Source organism: Liolophura sinensis, chromosome 11 (assembly GCF_032854445.1).
Source record: "Liolophura sinensis isolate JHLJ2023 chromosome 11, CUHK_Ljap_v2, whole genome shotgun sequence".
Classification (NCBI taxonomy): domain Eukaryota; kingdom Metazoa; phylum Mollusca; class Polyplacophora; order Chitonida; family Chitonidae; genus Liolophura; species Liolophura sinensis.
The window spans coordinates 3,228,858-3,244,884 of NC_088305.1; the positions used below are offsets into that span (position 1 = coordinate 3,228,858).

The 16,027-nt window shown below is 39.7% G+C and overlaps 1 protein-coding gene across 1 annotated transcript; it reads right to left on the reverse strand.

Annotated features, from left to right (window-relative positions):
- Positions 1–3,568: 3,568 nt before the first annotated feature.
- Positions 3,569–15,806, reverse strand: LOC135477626 (twist-related protein 2-like). Its single transcript, XM_064757792.1, has 2 exons — positions 14,758–15,806; positions 3,569–5,300 (listed from the first exon to the last, which is right to left on the reverse strand). The coding sequence occupies exon 1, from the start codon at positions 15,390–15,392 to the stop codon at positions 14,802–14,804; it is 591 nt and encodes a 196-aa protein (XP_064613862.1). The 5' UTR covers positions 15,393–15,806; the 3' UTR covers positions 3,569–5,300; positions 14,758–14,801.
- Positions 15,807–16,027: the final 221 nt, after the last annotated feature.

Here is a 16,027-nt window from a genome sequence, read left to right on the forward strand (position 1 = left end):
TTTACCAGCCACATCGTGAGTATTGTTCACGTTCTTCGATATACTGCGGCATAATCTGGTTTATAATTTGGCAGGTACAAGTCAAGTTTTAGTGGTTCTTTCATAATTCTTCATCTTTTTTTTGTATCGCCAAAAACAAAAATACTGTCGCGCAAGATAAATCAATGATGTTTTTTGTGAAGGGGTGGGGATGCGGTGGGGAGGGGGTCGTGTGAATTAGAGAATTTGAGAATTTTACCACACTCTCTGTTCGCGGTGTCTAATTAGTCAGAATAGACGGTCAAGGGCTCTCCTTATCTTCCAGCTGAGCATACCTCTACACCAAACATGGGACAGTTTCCCAGTAATTTGCCCGGACACTCCGATTTCTTGACTCCCGTCTTCTACTGATTGTCATCATATAAGTTACTAATTGTTCAATATGAAATAAATGAATTAATGAATTTGTCATAAAATAGGGAAAATGCCCAAGTGGGTTGTGTGTTATGTTGACCCCTCAGGTCTATCAGTCACTGTTTTGCGTGATTCTTTGGGAGCATCAGTCCGCGGCGACTTCTCATGGGGAACGCACCCCCGGGCTAGCCACTTTACCAACACTTTAGAGGGGAAAAGACAGCTGCCGAGAGGCCGGAAGAGGCTAGAGCGAAAAACGCATCCAAGTCATCAACAAATTATGGCGGGGCAGATGCAAGGGAAAACAGGCGTTTAGGCATCAACATAATTAAAGCACCCAGCTCTTGCTGAATGTACAACTCCAGCTATTTGATTTCGATGAGTTTCCCTTCCGTGTAAAATACCGACAGACCACAGGACCGGTTCAGCTGTCTGCATCCAGCGGCTATCGGCATTGGTACAGAACACGTGCAATACGCAGATAGCTCTCCTGTCCGTGTTATTTAGTAATTGTGGAGCCAAGAAATTACATATGTAGCACATATTTATAATCCCGTGAAGCAAAGACAGCAGTTCGTGTTGACTTTTGGTATCTCCAATCAGGACAGGTGCATTGTATTTTGAAAGACTACAGCACAGAGAGTGAAACCAAAGCAGCGACGAGAGTGTGACAGTTGGTAAACGCAGCCTCTTGTCAATTTACCTCAGTTAGGGTTTGTCCTAACTGAGCATGCACCAAGCGGCTTAAGTGGAATTAGGTAAAATAAATATACATTGACGTTAATGACAATAAAACGTTATGCATTCGACGTTACAGGCCATGAATCGATCAGAAAGCTTTGCTGTCATCACATTTAATATAAAAACACATTAAAACAAAGGGAGCATTATTTTAGCTCAGCCTACGAATCTGTGGGTGGTTCGGTCAGGCTATTTCACTTCTTTTAGATGTTCAGTGTCACAAATTTCAGCAGTCGATGTACACAACCCCACAAGAAAATCGACAGGCCAAAGCAACTGACAGATGATCACATAGGCGGAAAACACAACTGCATGCGTCACGAAAGCCGTGGGTATAATATTTGTATGTTTTGTGGTTACCCTGTTGGAATTTGGTTACCTAGGTATAATCACCCTATGCACGTATATTTATTTTGTGTAAGCGGTTATCCTGGTGATATTTGGTTACCTTATTTATTCTGTGTATCACATACATCTGTAGCCTACATTGTACAATATTTCATTGAAAAATAAACTGATGAATGCTGAGAACATGCATTTGATCACAGCACTATACTTCTCGGGTAGAAGTATATATATATATATATATATATATATATATATATATATATATATATATATATATATATATATATATAGGCATAAAATAGGGTAGGGATGACAGAGTAATAAAGTGAATGTCTTTGTATTCCGACTGCAATTTGGAACGTCTTGTTATATGATATATGCATAGATATACTATTAAACGCATAAGTATGAAATAAAGTAACGTTCGGAATGAAACTTGTTTGTCATCGAACGAAACAGGGTGTTGCCTGTTCTGTAGCCTATATTCATCTCTCACGACTTCTGTCTCAGCTGTCGTCTGTTGGATGTTTGGGTTTGATGTCTCAGCCCACGATTTCGGAGTTAGCCAGAACGATCATGTCTATACAAGTTTGTATGGCATTGTTACACGTGCAACTGAATGCTGCATCATATCCTGTGTGCTGTGTAGAAGAATACCGCAGCAGTTCTTGTATTGGCTGGATTCTGTTTATTACAGAAAAAGGCAAATGAATGTATGTTCGTGAATATACAGAACTACGATATCTGTAACAAATGTTAACTTTTTTACGCCCTATACTGTGAAGCCATAGTATGCAAAGATGTTACATAAATGAACAGTTATCGATGCAATCGATGAGTGTTTTCTGGCGAACAGAGATCAAATCCGATAGGTGTCTTTACATACGGTTAAAGGGCAAAACCAAGGTTTGGGTGACGTAAGCGGAAGCAGCGGCGTCCTCGGGTTATAGAAATAACTCGTGTCTGATTGGCCAAATCTAATAACATGGTGAAGCTTTCGGGTGTCTCAATGTGCGCGATTTTGTTTACTTTGAAATGATATTCGATATCTTGGTTATGCAACATCACCAAATTAAAAAAAAAACTGTGCTTTTTTACACCTCTAGTGCAATACTTTATCGATGCATATGAACACATTTGGACTTGTGTTGGCTTTTCTTTTAAAAGTGAAAAAGTATACCTCCATACTTACCACCATAAGACAGGTCGAGCCCTTTTGAACATATTCTTTGTTCCTGCCATTGCATTGACGTTTAGTGGGCACTAGGGAAACTGGTAACGCATTATTGGTGCATTGCAACGAGATAATGTTCAATCCAGCTTGGTCCCGAAGTGCCATTGTGCGGGACAAGTTTTTCGTCATTTGTGACGAATGTCACACACCAATCCAAAATAAGTAAACAAACATGGAGGAAATGGGACTTGTGGCGTGGGAGTGGAGTGCTGTGGGGTGGGATGGGGTCGGTTTGGGAGATTTAGGGTGGGGGATGCTGAGTAAGAGATCATTACACTTATCTGTATGTTGCTTATGTTATAAACGAGACAACAGTTTGCAACCAACGTTTAGATTGGTGTTCACATTTTTGTGTTGTTTCTGATAAAAATGTAAAAAGACGACAGCACAGAGAGTAAAACCAGAGCAGCGATGACAGAGTGATAATTCGCAAATGGTCACAGGCAACAAGTGGTACAGGGTCTCTTGTTAATTTACCTCACTTTGGCTTTTATTCTAACTGTTTATTTAAATGCTTAAACAATAAAATATTACACGTATCAAAGCGCCATAGCTAAAGCAGAATTAAGTCATGAAAAGTACGCATTGATATTAATTGCAATACATTAGACGTCGCTGATCTAGAATTACTCAAAATGCTGTCTTATCATCACAATCAACATACGCTTTAACACGGCGTAGAGGGACCAGGCACCCATGATGCTTAGTCTACCAGCAAAACCCTTTACACCCTACTCAACCTTATAAGATGTCCCGTTTGTATACGCCCTAAGTAGATACAATACGCGAATACAGAAACTTAAGGCCAAAGTGGTCTTCAAAGAAACGACGGAAGAACAAAACCCGCTTGAGTAATTGTGTATTTCATATAAAATTTATTTTCTTCAATATAGACTTCAGGAGGTTTGAATGCATGTCAGTCGTGCACACAAAATAAATGTATCGATGTATCCAAAAGTTTGGGCCCATATAAAAAACATTAGCAAAGGTTCACACGAATTGGGAATCTTAAGACACAGTACAATAAAGACACATGTGTCAACTTATCCATGACGGTCATGTTGTTTACCTTGTTGAAAGGGATCAGCCACCACCCATCCTTCATACGCCTGTAGACAGCCTTTATTAAAAGGCCTTCATGACGACCTAACGTTTACTTGAGAGGTTTTAACGTTTAACTTACCGGAAGGGTAAAATCCATTCCGGGAAAGTTTTAACAATAAACCATACTTGGTTGTTTCATGTATATACTAAGAACTGACGGGCGTGTTTTAACACTAAATGCAGGTGACACATACAACATTAAAATTATTTACATAAAAATCGCTCACTCATTTCATCATGCAGATATTTACAAACTGACAAACTACCTTCGTCAAATGATAGTTTGACTTGAACAAAATCTTTAAATAAAACAAAGCTGTTGGTATCATACAGAGTAAGTTGTAGAAGGGGAATTAAGGCAAGCAATGAATGCATTCATCGTCATTATACATGAGATATGATTTTAGATTATTTAACACTTACTTATTTAGACTATAATAAGTGCTATACATGATACAAGATACGATCGAAAACAGCAAATGACCTTACATACACTGATTAACTACAAAAATGTTGGGTAAGTATTTTCGTGACGATGAATCATCAGGCCCTATTACTCATTCATTAAGTGCATAAACTGTGAAGACACAGATAAAATGGCTTACATAAACTATCTTGCATATACAACAGAGATCACAATGATGTATGAACATATCCAGTTATGGACGTTTGAATTACAATGGAAATAGGAAACTTTTCCACGGACTGTTTGCTATAGAAAGCATCACCCCTCATTGGGTTGTGTTGTAAAGTCACCTTCATAACAAGTCATAACAAATCACGATAAAAAAAATCGTTGATATCCCGCCGTGTAAATCACCTCTGACACATCTACTGCAAAATGTAAAATGAAAACTGATAGATTGCATTTATAAAACAATAAATATAACGTTTTTCGTAAGATTCACAAACCGCGAAAGAGGAAGTGATAGTTTTGTACACATATAAAATATTGCAACAGTGGTTCGCACCTGGGATGTCACGTGGCACATGGGTGGTGCTTCTGACGTATAGTTGATCTAAGTCACGCCCACTTTTTCTGTCATATACTCAATGACAGTAACATGCCGGCAAATGTTAACAGTGCACACACACCACACACACGATCTAGGTGACACAGCTTGATATATTCGGAAGGAATTTGTAACAGGAAAGTTTTCGAATCTCAGCGCACAGTCACATGATCCAAACGTTAACGTTGCGATAGAAAAGTGACCCCATCCTGTGCAGGCTGCAGATCGGGCCCGGAACAGGAGACCTGCTGCACTTCGCTTCTACTGACAGTTGATGTCTGGGGCCGTCGACGCTGGACCCCTGTAGCGTGCAGTTCACTAAGAGGATAAGCTCAGTTCCGGTATCAAAAGTTATACCCTCGATTTCCGGGACGTGTTCGGAGTCCTCCAAGCTAATCAGTGCACTGGGACTGTAAACACCAAAGCAGTTCTCCATCCATTGGCCTTGCACTACCATCGAGGATATTCTGTAAAACACAGCAGAAATAAATGTTAATGGTTTTGTCAGGCTCATTAAAAAATTCAGTAAAATATGTTAATGCCTATGTAACGTTCGTTGTATGATGCTAGACTTCTTTCAATGCCCCTAAATAATTTGAAAACAGTGATTCATAATTCAAGCATGTCCGTTGGAGTGGTAGGCCTACTATACAATGAAATTGGGGCCTAGTTGTTACCGCAATGACCAAGGAGCCCCCTTCCCCCCACCCCAAATAGCGCCTTGGCAAGTTACTTCCTCTTCGGTCATACATGGGAATGTCTGCCAGCAAAATGCGCATAGTCGTTGGTTTTCCCCCGGCTTTTGCCCGGTTTCCTTTCAGCATAATACTGGGTACCGTGGTATAAGGTGAATATTCTTGGATATGCCGTCAAAATTCAATCAAATAAATAAACAACAATGGAACTGTATATTGTCCATTTATCCTGTACCTAAAGGAGAACAGATCTCCTGTGGTATTTCCCCATTACTCTTTGATGAAACGAGGCATGCCTTTGTAGAAAAATTTGCAGTCAGTACAAAGATTCCGTTGGTATAAGGATAAATAACAATACAGTTTAGCCCGAGGTAAATGCTACAACTTTTGTGAGATAAATGGCAAATGTGTCCAGTTTTTGCTTAAAAGGGGTAGTACGGACGAATCAGTTAAATCGTTCCTTTCCATCAGACAAAAATGACTAAGGGGACCACGTGAAATATCCTCTTTTCTCATTCCACGTGACCAAACAGGTGGGGGTGCTTCATCAAGATACGCTTGCTTCTTACAGAAATGCACGCGCGGTCATGACTTTGCAGAAGGTGGTAAGGTGAGAGGGGTAAGCTAGGTGCAAAGACGATCGAGAAATTCGAGATATCGGAAGAGGAAATTAAGAAAAGCAAGATGATCAAAAGCAATCAAATGTGATGTATACAAGAGTTCCGTTGTTTACAAAGCCATCACGTGACACGGCTAGAAAAGCTCTTACGCCCGGTGCGTTACACAAGTTCTCCTGGACCGTTAGGCGGGTCAAGAGGACTTGGTGCCGTGACTAAAGGCACTTGGGAAGAGAAGAAAGAACCCCGGCTTTATCGGAATGACTTATTAAATTATAACCTCTTGGAATTTTCTTTTACAAGCCATTACGCCTGAGAAAGTCTAGTGCTTACGGCGGCGCCCCAGCATCCGGCCTTGTGATGCCGACCGAGTTCATTGCACGGGACGGACGCGGCAGGACCCTGGGAGACGGAGCGACTTGGTTTGCGGAGAGCGATGCTGGGGAACAGGGCTGTGGATGTTGATGAGCTATAGTTGGGTGCTACACCCTGCGCCGTTTGATGTGTGGCTACAGGAGCTACCGTAACAGTCGATGACAGGCTTAGACAGCTGGGCTGAGGGTTTAACAAGAAGTCACTCTTAAGTCTAACTTCCGACTATTATCCTTGCTCGACGTGTCCCACAAAGACGAAAGTGAAGCACAGGCTGGCTAAGACACCGTGGGTAGTTTAATGACGCCAGAAGGATATCAATTTGGAGAGAGTAAAACTTCGTTTGTTAACGAAACTATGAGCCTAAAAAAGGATAAAAAAAGGAAAAATACAGTTTCTGTAAAAGTCATCCCAGTTAAGTGTTTGGGCATGTACTTTGTGATTCAGATAGAAGCAAAGTGTGATGTGACACGCTGAAGCAAAACAAAATGATTAAATATTAGTTGACTCAAATCGCTGAATTTCCAAGACTTTCGCTTCGACCAACAAAGCCAACATTTTATTTGTCATCGTAAATAAATAACTCGTTTTATAATATAAAATATTTAATTCCAGAAAGCAACTGTTGTGAAGTTGAAACGTTAAGTATAATTTGGTCAGATCTAGCCGTAAGATCACTTTTTAAGTTTGACTCATATCTTTGTGTTCATGAAAATGTTTATGACATAATATAGCGTAAAATGTACAGTAAATTTTTTAGACAATCCTGAACGAAACTGTTGGCAGCACCAAAGTTCGGATTTGAGTTTTCAGCTTTCAATCTACCATGACGAATCTAGCTGAGTACACTGAATGATAATTGCTCATGAAGTACAAAGATTTAATATCGTGTTTGTTTCGAGCTATTCCGCTCCGCATCGTCAAGAGATGACTTTTGCTAACAGAGAACTCGTACTTCTCCAACCTGACATGGCGGAATGCTTCGTTCAGGAAGATCAGCGCACTGGCAAAACCGTTAGCGGAGCCTCTGCTCGCGTTAAATAGCAGATAGTTAGTTAAACGGCGTGTTATTCTAAGGGAAAGAAAACTACAAACTCACTACTATCTAATAGAGTGATTCATCTGGCTTTGTTCCAAGGTTTGCCGCGTTTGTTTCTTTACCTGCTTGGTAATAAATAGCCTTCCGCTGGAGCTGTTCCACCCTAACTCCTTCAAACAGGGTTAGGCAAAAAAGCGGCAAAAGAAAATAAATAAAACAAATAAACAAATAATGCTGTTATCCAATAAATGGCCGCTCTTTTTCAGTTTGAACAAATTTTTTTGGTAGTATGGAGAAGCATGAATTGGCTAGTACATACAGGCTTTAATTCGAAATAACATGACACCTGTGTACATAATTCGATCAAGAAAATCCTCATGGGCGTATTAGACTAGCAATGGCTTACTTGTGACTTCAGTCCATATAAGTTATTATAGTACTTGACGTCGACAAATATAAAAGATAGTAAACATGAAAATCAAATATGAATATTTGCCAAGAATTTAAACGTTTTAGTTAGAACCTACATAGCATTTGATTAGGAAATTTGAAATGAAAGAACTGAAACCCAACCTTATACGTATGCACTTCACCGGTAATTGTATCTATCAACAAGAATCGTGGCATATATACAGTATATATGGAATAGTAAACAAAACTGTATCCCATTAGCTGATTATTTCATGGTACATATCAGGCCCTAGAAAAGCAGAACATGTTTTCGCCTCTGATCTCATGTCCTATATATTTTATATAATCCCAAGCTCTGGCGATTCCAGAAAAGCAGCAGGGAAGGTGAAATCTCGTGTTACCAGGACGACAGCTGCGGATGTGATCACAAGCCTCCATCACTCAAACAGGGGAGAGATTCAATTAAACTGGGGGAGGGGGAATATGAAACGACTTGTCTCTTGGTGCTGTGGCGCTAAAACTCGAAACCTGAAATTTTACGACGGCTCCAAGGTCAAGCGTGGCCATTAAGAGTAGACGACTTTTGTAGATTTTCTGTTAATGGTCAAATAATACACTTGGGCATCTGAAAATACTTCATGGACTGAATGTTTATCTCTCACTTGATGTAACTTCTTCGGTAGAGAAAGAAGCAGAAAAGAAGGGATCTAGTTAGTACAAGTGTGTGAGACAAAAGCATTATTCGTTGGTGACAAAATAGAATTGCCGCGGCCCAGTGATTAAAGCTAAAACATTATCTGATTTGTCGTATCGACTGGCAGAATTCAATAAAAATCAAATCGTGTGAACTGACAATCGATTTTAATGCAAAGACAGAACTCGTATGACATACAGAAATTGTATTCAAATCAATTCTTCGCATCAGGCAAATCGTAGCCCGTTTTAAAAATTTCATTAAATGCATGGGTTAGTTAAATTTCAAAAGAAGGGTGAACAGATTAATATTTGTAATACTTGTGTATGAGTTATACACAGTGTCGTTTCAAAAACATACAAATTTGTGTACCAGCATCGTTTGTGTATGTCGTTTGTGTAAAACATTCACGGATACACAAATCATTGTGAATGGGCCATATTCGTATACACTGTTGGTTTTAAAGATTACTTCAATTGAAAAATTAGTCCTACAGGCAACATATCGCCTCGTGCCTTCAACGGTCCTAGAAGCTTGCTGTGGCCCAGTAACGCCATCAGGGTTTGGTCAACTAATTCACTGATCTGGCTTTCTCATTCGCTGTGCGGCTGGCGGAAGTAAGGGGAATTTATTTCAGAAGACATGAAGTTAGATGTAGCCTCCATTTCCATCAATCTTACAAAGGCTTAAATGGAATACCAGACGCCAAATTTATGTGTCCAGCGTACGTCTATCGCTAATTGCCAAAACGGACATCACACCAATGGCGTTATGTTTCACCCGGCGGATGTGCAGTTTTCTCCTATCCAATAGTTTAAATTTATTTAAATGGAAAAATGCATGGAATAAACAGAATTGTTACTAGATAAAAATGACATGCTAGAAAAATTCACATTTCGGTGGCCGCGATCTTGCATACATCAAGAGTAAAGAAGAACTACACCATGGGATTTCTGCTTATATCATGAAAAGCCGTTCGTATGTTTCTAACATCAACGTTCTTATCACGTAATCAAAAAACAGAACGAATTTTTATCGGTGACAGTATTTACATGCAGACAAGCAGGGAACATTATATACAAAGTTAAGAGCTTTTCAGTGAAAGGAGGTAGGAATGGTTCATTTGATTGACGTCTGGTTTATTTCACCTTGCCACGTGCCGGTGCAATCACAGAAAATCCGAAACACGTGGTTGGGGCTAAGGGATCGGGCGTTTGGAGCTTTTGAAGGACAGAGCTAGTAAGGAAGAAGCTTAGGTCTTAATCCACGACTAAGTTCTTGCTAAAGAAATACAGATTGCTAAGCTCTCAACACCTGCTTTTGGAGAAGACAAATGGCATAACAGCAATTTACCCAGATACGATTACAACATCGACAAGCCGCGTAACTTTCGTCAACACAACTACAGGATTTTACCCTAATATACTTTTGAGTTTTACCAACTTTGCCAAGACGTGTTCCCATGCTACACCTGTCTATTTAGGTGCTTGTTTATGCGATGCAACAGCTGCTAATCAACAAAAGCATTTTTATACTGAAAGACTATCACTTTCCCCATGTATAAACGATGGAGTTATAAACACGCTGACATCTCTTAAATGCCCCTATCCAAAAATCCCCCTAATTAATATTTATTCATGAATTGTGTGAATTTTATTGTCGAATTGTTTTATTTTCTCCAATTTGTGTTTTCTCTCATTTAATTTCATTACGGTTTCTGTTAAATATATTTCATTCACTTTTATTTATTTCAGTCTATCAGGCTTAATTATGAAGACAGTGTTCTTAACTTCACATTTGCGGTCGCTGTGACTTCAAGTCCACCTCATGCTGGCTTCCTCTCCGGCCGTACGTGGGAAGGTATGACAGCTACCTGCGCATGGTCGTGAGTTCACCCCGGGCTCTGCCCGGTTTCCTCCCACCATAATGCTGGCCGCGGTCGTATAAGTGAAATATTCTTTCGGCGTAAACAGAAATCAAATAAATAAATTAATTAATTAACTTCAGATTTCTTTCGTTTCAACCTCAGTGTAAAGCAAAATATTGTTGATTGATGACTCATATATACATACATATGTAATTTATTAATTTGATTTGTGTTTTACGCCATACTCAAGAATACTTCACTTATACGACATAAACATATATCATGTTCTCACTATCTTGATATATAGTGCTAAACAACTTAAGCTATGTTGCTGAATGTATAACCCTGTCTGTTACAAGCCTGTCCTGAAGGTTAGGGCCTTAAATGAGAAAATTTGCCAGGTTTAACCCTTTCTGTGTCGTCTTTACACGCATACACAGCCAAAGACACAGTGAACAGGAGGGAACTGTCCAATGTTTATGGCGTAAAATGATGAGTATCTCAGCTTGGACTGGGTATACTGTAGACTGCCTTCGACCCTTATTAGAAACCACTCACAAAACACCAGTTTGTACAGCCCACTTACTGAGTACGCGAGAACTTAGTTCACTATTAGGAAGTGATTACATATTTCACTTACTTGACTACCGACGACTTTGCAATACGGTCGAGGTATTTATGTGAAAATCGGAAACCCTAACCCTTCAGTCTGAAGCCCTATCGGAAGGCGACCCCCGATGTACTACCGCAAGTATAACTATGATGGTTGCTATAGTCGAAATACGTCCGCCCTAGATGTGTGAAAATATACAGTTGTAATTATAGGTCGTTCCCACAGTCCTTATAGAGACAAACAGTTTAAGTGTACATTAACAGTTATAACAGTAATTCTAATTTTATCTGATTTCATTTTCATTTTATTTATTTCACCACTGTAATAACGCTAGTGTATATGAGGGGGATTCAGGGGCTGTGTAATATCTAATTCTTGTCAATAATACACACGGCCTAAAGGTAGAAATTCTTAGGAGACATATGGCGCAAGAAGTATCTCAAATGTCCCATAAGAAAACTGCAAATGTGCCTTTTAACATATTGCTCATTGAAATCCAGTAGTTTAATTACTAATCAGAAAATAGGGTTTCATAACACTAGACGGTTCACGATCTTTCTCTAAGCTTCTCATTTTACCGGCACCGTGAGATTAGTCACACGTTATTACATGTACAGACTGGGTCATTTCATCGATTAATTAGTATAAAACTGAGTCAAATGCTCCGAGTCAAGTTTATATATGTACCTTAGTTTGATGCTTGTTTTACAGAGTTAATCTGATGGGTGTTGCTACGCCTTTAGCACAGCCTATGTTAAAGCAAATGGAATGACTTTGTATTCCCGGCATAATAATGAATTTCACCAAAGTGAACTACTTCCTGAGATCTACCCCAAGCAGACAAAGCGTGGTCTATACACAGGATGAAATTCTGGATTGTTCGTACGATTGTTGTTGTATTCCAACTAAAAATACCTTAGCTAGTTCCATTGAAGAGGTAAATCCGTTCATTTTTTTTCCATATACATGTATGACATATAAGAAGACAACGAAAACATGCGATCCACTAATTAACACAGATTTAAGTTGTGGTTCGGACACAACAGGCACGTGCTTTGGATCTGCATCGTTGGGGATCTTCTTTGGTAAACATAGAAATCTCCGGGGTGCCTCGCACAACACACCCAACAGCCCATTCATGCCGAGGGGCGGGATTAGGTGAACTCCTAATGGCTGTCATTGTCTCTCTAAAAGTGTACTCCTTACATCACGAATCAAAATACATAGATCTGTTTTACGACGTAATGGGGCTTAATGCGATGTCGTTAACACCCTCCTGTGGTACAGATATTATGTGTCCACCTCAAACCCGCGGGATACCCTTCCTGTAACACTTCCCCTCACACACAACATAGTGCTGCTGGACACAAAACGGCCAATTTCCATTATGTTTGGGTAGAATATTTACCCAGTTTAATATATATATATATATATACAAGAAAAACCATCATGTTGGTGGATATATTATTATTCACTAGTCTATTTTCGCCATTGTGAGAAAATAAATATTTGGAAACCTATTGGTTAATATGTCTTGGCTCAGAGTTCAAATTCAGTACAATTTAGATAAAACCCAAAAGCGATTTAAACTTTTTAATATTTACTATCATGAAATGTGGCTTCCATTTACACAAGTACGATCATTATATGTCTCCGGACTGTTATCCTGTCCTGTGTTTAAATGTCCGATGTACAAATGTAAAACACAGATTCATAAGTTCCCAAATTTGTCGACAGCCTTTCAGTAAATTACTGAAATAAATACTTAGATGGGCTGATCCTTTCCTCCCTACAACCACAAATCCCATATACGTAACAAACATGGCTGTACAGTAGTTAGGCTTTGGTAAAGGGGACAGTTTGGACAATGGTGTAGCCCAGAAATTCTGCATGAATCCAGTCTGGGTAGAGGACAATATTTGTTGTGGTTCCTTAGAGAAGACAGAACCCAAGCGTGTACACGTTATGTGTCAGATGACGGCATGTCAGTTCGCTATGTCTTTCATCATATGAGTTTATTGCCCAGAATAGCCCAAATAATTGACATCTCTATGTATTGGCCAGATATATCACATGTACACTTCACAAAATACACACTTCACCATTACAAAAAGGAAATTCGGCATTTTGTTTGTATTTTTACATTATTATTATTACTATTATTATTACAACATAATGTTTATCACATCGAACAAAAAAAAAGTTGGAGATTGTTGATTGTCAAAAGAATCCAGTCTTTTGACAAGACATCTCACTTAGTCTCTGTGTGTATTTGTGTCAAAAAATTCGTCAGTATATGCATATTTGATAGGCGGAGCTTCGAACCGATTTAATGTTTTAAACATCAATGTTCAGAAGGTGTCAGCACATAGTTTTCAGACGTTTTAACTGCATTGCATATTTACTGACTCATAACGCAGTTTAACACAACTTCAATATAAAAATTTTTTTGTGGCTTAATATATTTGGAATATAAGAACCACACCCTCCATCGCATGCAGTTGTATAGTGATTCAAATATGCTGATTAAGCTAGTGATCCTTTCATTACGTGCTTATCGGTGTACTTGTATGAATAATTAACCAAAGTTAACACTTTAAGTCTGTTGAAGAGAACAAATTCAGGTTTATGTGCGGGCGAAAGTATGAAAAACTGAACTGTTATGTACACTTAGCCTTCTCTCCGTTAATGAAAAATATTATCTAAATTTCGCACGGCAAAAATAAAGTTTCTCCTAAACTTACGCCATCAGTTAGTTGCCATGCATCCATATTTTTCCGGTTAATTGTTAAACACAGGATTGAAAAAAGAACCATATCTTGCGTTTACAGTTTTCATATTTTTCTTTGCCTTTGGGAAACTCATCACACTTAATGGCAATGTAACAAACATCTGTTAAAATGCCTTCTGGAACCCAGACGCCATTTTAGCAGGGGTTTTTTTTGAAAGCATCTCAATCTACCCTATCAAGGTCAACAACGTCAAATTCGACATATTAATCATTATTTATGAAATAACGCAGGATACCAAAGAGGTTTACAGGATGTTTCTGGGTCCCACTGAGGGAGAACTAACCTCTGTGTACAATAAAATATAGTAGTCGATGGGGTCCGAATCAGCTTTCTGTTTAAAATATTGATATCGCAGTAAACATAATTTTTCTGTTCTTCTTTCTCTCAGTCTTCTACCAACACAACTATCTTTGAACATCCACGATAGTTTATCTGACCTGCTTGTGAGCCAAACAATGACTGTGGTGAATGTTATTTAATTTGGAAAAAAAACAGTAGCTATACATATTCTGAAGAGAATCGGAAATAGATCAAAATTTCCAGTTAATCGGCGTATCATTTTAAATCATATTGCTTTTTTTCAAGCAGAAATCTTAATGAAAAACTTAAAATACACCATGAAAAATTAGTTTTAACTACAGTAATCAATCTATACACGTTCAATCGCCTATGGATTCACCTCCGCTTCGATGTGTGTTATCCGTACTGTTAGTGTAGTACGCACTCGTAACACCTGGCAAAATATTTTGTCAACGTAATTATTGTGCTTTGAGAAGCTAATCATTTGTTGGCAAACTGAAAGTGAAATGAAAGTATAAACTTACCATGATTTAATATGTTGAAGGGTGGATATATTCACGAGAATGACTTAGTGGCCTGACATTGACCAGGCACCTTCCATGCGCCACACGGAGAAGGCGTAACTAAGTCGCTCGTGGGCCACATAACTGCACGAAGATGCCATCTTGTTATCAGACTCGTCGCTCCTTAGCACCTGATAGAGAAAGTCAATGTAACGAGAGGCCAGCTTTAATGTCTGGATTTTGCTTAGTTTATCCGAGGGAAGGGTCGGGATGATTTTGCGAAGTTGCGTAAAGGCTTCGTTTAATGATTGAGTCCGTTGCCTTTCGCGGACGTTCGCTAACACTCTTTGGTTCTGAATGTCTTCGTAAGTTTGAGGGGATTTCCGCCGGATTTTTCTCGCCGGTCCCCCCGGGTCTGTTGGGGAGTGCATCTCTAACTCTTCCCCCGACCCCTCGGACAGAGCCAGGCCGGCTGGGGACTGCTCCTGGTCTGACGACATCATCTGGTTAGGCAGCGACTGACTTCTCTTTGCATACGGTCTCTTTCTGCCTCGCTTGTCCTTACTTTCGTCCTCTTCTTCTTCTTTAACAATCTGCAGAGGGTTTGACAGTCCCAGGCCGTCTTTTTCCATCAACGTGTGTTGTTCTGGCACCATCCTTTGCCGTCTCTAGCCCGCATACACAAGGGGGTGGGGTGCGGAAGTTAGGGGGAATACAGACGGCAGATGCAGCAGCAGTTCAGCAGTAGGCACACTGGTCTAACGTTGACAAGCTGGTCGGACTCGCAGGGCTGATCAACAAGCTATATACTACACTACGTAATTCTGCGGTCTGCACTGCGGTTTACGACCGAATGTACAGAGCTTACTTTCTCACAGGAACAGCAGCAGTGGACAAACTCTATTCTTGTTCATCATATACACAGACTACACACAAAACTATAAGTTTCCCTGAGAACACGTGCTCCCTCGGAGATGTTTAACTGAACAGCTTCCGTATCTTTTCCCCGGTCTTGCAGTCGTCTCATTAAGTTTTCGGCAGTTACAAACTTGCCCTGACGTATCCCATGTCGCTCTGTTTCTCAACTGATTCTGCTTGCCCCATTCGCCTTCTCATATACTCCCGCGTCGGAGGCTGCAGCAGCCCAAGTGCCCGGATGGAGGGGGGCTTGTGATGAAATTAGTGCCCCCCCCTACATAAACATGTCAATCAACCAAGCGAGCGATCAGATTTCAAAACTTTGCTTTTTCTGAGCTAAGAAAACTTGGAGACAATCACTTTTTCTTGACGC